This window comes from Lactuca serriola, chromosome 3 (genome assembly GCF_051521515.1).
Source record: "Lactuca serriola cultivar US96UC23 chromosome 3, Lser_US96UC23_V15, whole genome shotgun sequence".
Taxonomy (NCBI): Eukaryota; Viridiplantae; Streptophyta; class Magnoliopsida; order Asterales; family Asteraceae; genus Lactuca; species Lactuca serriola.
The window spans coordinates 40,130,205-40,133,974 of NC_136410.1; the positions used below are offsets into that span (position 1 = coordinate 40,130,205).

Consider the following 3,770-nt stretch of genomic DNA (forward strand, 5'->3'; position numbering starts at 1 on the left):
TTATACACTCACTTGGTGCATCACAAACGAATCTTACTTTTTTAATTTAAAAATACGATAAAAAAATATATAATTAATAAATGTAAATGCATTTTTATATAATTAATTAATTTATTTAATTATACATGTTGTGATACAAGTTTTACCAATTTTGACTTGTGGGTGTTGAGGTGTGAGGTGGCCGGTAGGTATCGTCCAGATTACTCTTCTTCCCGCTAAAAGAAACACCCAATAATTTCTAAATAAATATAATTGAAAAATAAATAAAAAGCCACCAAATTCAACTATAAATTGTTAAGTGGTAGTTCAACATTCTCAGAGTATCCGTTGCATTGCATCTTTCAACCAACAACAACAAAACACACACACACACACCCTTTTCTATCATCTCTCACCGGTAAGTTTCAAATTTCTTCAACCTCTATATGATTATATGCCAATTCATGATCTGAGGTTTTGATAAATCAATCCAGTTTTTAATATCTTGAGTAATCTGATCTTGGGTAATGTGGATCTGAGTTAAGATTTTCTGGGTTTGGTTTTGGCGAAGAACAGGGTTTTAGGGCAACAGAAATGGCACGCAAGAAGATCCGAGAGTATGATTCCAAGAGGTTGGTGAAGGAGCATTATAAGAGGATTTCTGGTTCTGAACTGCCCATCAAATCTGCACAGGTAAAAAATAATTTCATGATTTTTTATTTATTTTTAGGTCTATGGCTTTCATTTGGTGCCCTAATTCTTATTGTTATATAACTACATGCAAACTTTACTCATCGCAAAAACCATTTTCCTTTTTAATCTGTAATTTGGCTCTGATTTAATCTCTCACTCGAATATTGACATGATACAGCGATTGGCTAATTAGACTTGGTGACTGTTTTGATTTAAATTCCCTTTTGACCTAAGCTTTGGCTTTGGCGATTGAAATATTCTTCATCTGAATCCAAGTAAAAAGAACTGAAATACCCAAAAAAATACTCCTTTATGTGTGACCTTTGAGCACTATTTTATCAATTATTGCCGAATTCTTCATTAATCGATGTCTTTTTTGATGCATTAGGTTACAGAATCAACCGACTTCAATGAGCTTGTAGAGAGGGAACCATGGTTATCTTCATCCAAACTGGTTGTGAAACCCGACATGTTGTTTGGAAAGCGTGGCAAGAGTGGACTTGTTGCCCTGAATCTTGATTTGGCTCAAGTTGCTGAATTCGTAAAGGAGCGACTCGGGAAAGAGGTAATGATTGTTTAGTATGAAGAATTGAATCAAAAGGAATGGAATCGGTCGTTCCATCCCCTAGATTCCATACACAAGAGAACGAATCACATCCCATTCCATTCATACGTGGCAAACAAACATGATTTACTTATTCCATTCCATCTTTGATTTGCATTATTAAAAAACTTGTCTGGATTTGATAGGTTGTAATGGGAGGATGCCAAGGACCCATAACCACATTCATTGTTGAACCATTTGTTCCACATAACGAAGAGTTCTATATCAACATTGTTTCTGAGAGATTAGGGTGTAGCATCAGCTTCTCAGAATGTGGAGGAATTGACATTGAAGAAAATTGGGACAAAGTGAAGACAATCTTTTTACCAACAGGGGTATCTTTAAATCAAGAAATATGTGCTCCACTTGTTGCCACTCTCCCATTGGAATTCAAATCTGTAATCGAGCAGTTCATCACACACATATATTCCCTATTCATAGGTAAAAAAAAAAAAAGCAAAAATCATATTTTTTTCCCCTAAATCATAAATCTAGTCAAAACCCGTTATTAATCTTGGTGTTTTCTTTCATTTTTAGATCTTGATTTCACTTTCCTAGAAATGAATCCGTTCACATTGGTAGATGGAAAGGCTTATCCTCTTGATATGAGAGGCGAGCTTGATGATACTGCTGCTTTCAAGAACTTCAAAAAGTACACATCTTTTTAAATCTTGATTGCCATACTTATGGCAGCTTTGTAAATTCCTCTAACTTCTCTTCTAATTTCACAGGTGGGGCAGTATCGAATTCCCAATGCCCTTTGGAAGAGTTATGAGTGCTACTGAAAGCTTTATTCATGGACTTGACGAAAAGGTACACATTATATTTGAAAGTTTACCTTTTTTTTTTTTTTCAAGATTTAGTTTTTAAACTGTATTTTTTTTGGTTCTTGCAGACCAGTGCATCTTTGAAGTTCACTGTTCTTAACCCAAAAGGGCGAATCTGGACCATGGTGGCTGGTGGTGGTGCTAGTGTCATCTATGCAGATACAGTTGGAGATCTTGGTTATGCTTCTGAGCTTGGAAACTATGCAGAATACAGTGGTGCACCCAATGAAGAGGAAGTTCTGCAATATGCTCGAGTTGTGATTGATGTAATTACCATTTTACCCTTCAAGAATATGGTTTCATGTCAAGATCCCTTGTTTTTTGAATTCTGATTGTTTATTTTCTTTTCAGTGTGCAACTGCTGATCCTGATGGTCAAAGGAGGGCACTTGTGGTGGGAGGTGGAATCGCAAACTTCACTGATGTTGCAGCCACCTTCAATGGCATCATTCGTGCGATGAAAGAGAAGGTGACAAAATCAGATCTTGTCTTTTTAACTTTTAGACCAAAAGGGCAAAACTGACTTTTTCCATTGGTTAAAAATGTGTAGGTAGCTAAGTTGAAAGCTGCAAACATGCACATCTATGTGCGAAGAGGAGGTCCAAATTACCAAAGAGGGCTTGCAAGAATGCGTGCACTTGGAGCTGAACTTGGTATCCCCATTGAGGTACATTATTAGATCTTATTTCCCTTCACAATGCTTTACTTTTGGAACCTTTCAAGGGCAAATTAGTCAATAATTCACTTTGGCTTGTGTGTTGTAGGTGTATGGGCCTGAGGCAACGATGACAGGAATATGCAAACAAGCAATTGAATGCATATCGGTTTCTGCTTAAATTTGGTGGATCTGATTGGACTCTTTTAGCATATGTTTCATCAAAAATGTTAAAATCTTGGAATTTATACGTTAATAATAAGAGTGTTGTAAGTTGAATATTATGATTTGTATCTTTGGGTTAAGTGTATGGTGATGCCTTTGCTCATCTCTATTTTTGGGGTCTATTGTTCTTTGGATCCACATTTGGGATGAATACAAGGAAACTGTTTTTGCAAATTTGATTGAGTTTTTTGGCCTCTCAAGCCTATTCCACGAAGTAACTCACTAATAATTATGGAATTACAAGAATGAAGACCCTCAACATTTCAACAATCATGAATACCATCCCAACTTTTCATCCATGTTCTCTCTATATCCCATCATATCATGGACTCTTAACTATTAATCTTATTTATATATGATAAATATGATCACTTTTCTTATATGAATCAATATCAAATAAATAAAACGTGTTCTAAATAGAGTTTGAGTGTAGTAGTAAGTGAATGACTCTTTTCGACTTAATGAGGACATAACTTAATGGGATAGATATATAGGAGCGTTTTTTACTTAAGAGTTAATACATACAACATGTCTTGATATGTTCAGTGAAAGAAGAAAGCATTTATCCATTTAGATCTCCTTTTTATTTCTTTACCCTTCAGCCTTGCTTTTTTTTTTTTATAGCCCTATGGTTGTTTGCCACTTCTAGTCTCCATGTTCCATCTTCTCCATTGTCAATCACATCTTCACATTGTGATGCATGCCACAGTCAACACTACGTTGTATCATTGTAAGTTTATGGAAGAATCCATAAAGAGTTAGCCCATTTGAATCATGGATCATGGATA

At 35.4% G+C, this 3,770-nt stretch overlaps 1 protein-coding gene across 2 annotated transcripts; it reads left to right on the forward strand.

Annotated features, from left to right (window-relative positions):
* Positions 1-245: 245 nt before the first annotated feature.
* LOC145091998 (ATP-citrate synthase alpha chain protein 2-like) lies at positions 246-3,156 on the forward strand. 2 transcript variants are annotated; one of them, XM_079029865.1, is made up of 10 exons: positions 246-397; positions 556-672; positions 1,061-1,237; positions 1,423-1,717; positions 1,814-1,928; positions 2,008-2,089; positions 2,172-2,369; positions 2,455-2,571; positions 2,653-2,769; positions 2,867-3,156. In XM_079029865.1, the coding sequence occupies exons 2-10, from the start codon at positions 574-576 to the stop codon at positions 2,936-2,938; spliced, it is 1,272 nt and encodes a 423-aa protein (XP_078885991.1). In that variant the 5' UTR covers positions 246-397; positions 556-573; the 3' UTR covers positions 2,939-3,156. The 2 variants fall into 2 exon arrangements, with proteins under 2 accessions (XP_078885991.1, XP_078885992.1); XM_079029866.1 differs by having other exon boundaries at positions 283-397; positions 551-672.
* The last annotated feature ends 614 nt before the right edge of the window (positions 3,157-3,770 follow it).

What these genes read in the sequence shown, in the direction of transcription:
- LOC145091998 (XM_079029865.1), top strand. Translation starts at nt 574, where the DNA reads ATGGCACGCAAGAAGATCCGAGAGTATGATTCCAAGAGGTTGGTGAAG. An exon ending in TGCCCATCAAATCTGCACAG is followed by an intron (nt 673 to 1,060) that starts GTAAAAAATAAT and finishes TTGATGCATTAG; the next exon opens with GTTACAGAATCAACCGACTT. An exon ending in AACTTGGTATCCCCATTGAG is followed by an intron (nt 2,770 to 2,866) that starts GTACATTATTAG and finishes TGTGTGTTGTAG; the next exon opens with GTGTATGGGCCTGAGGCAAC.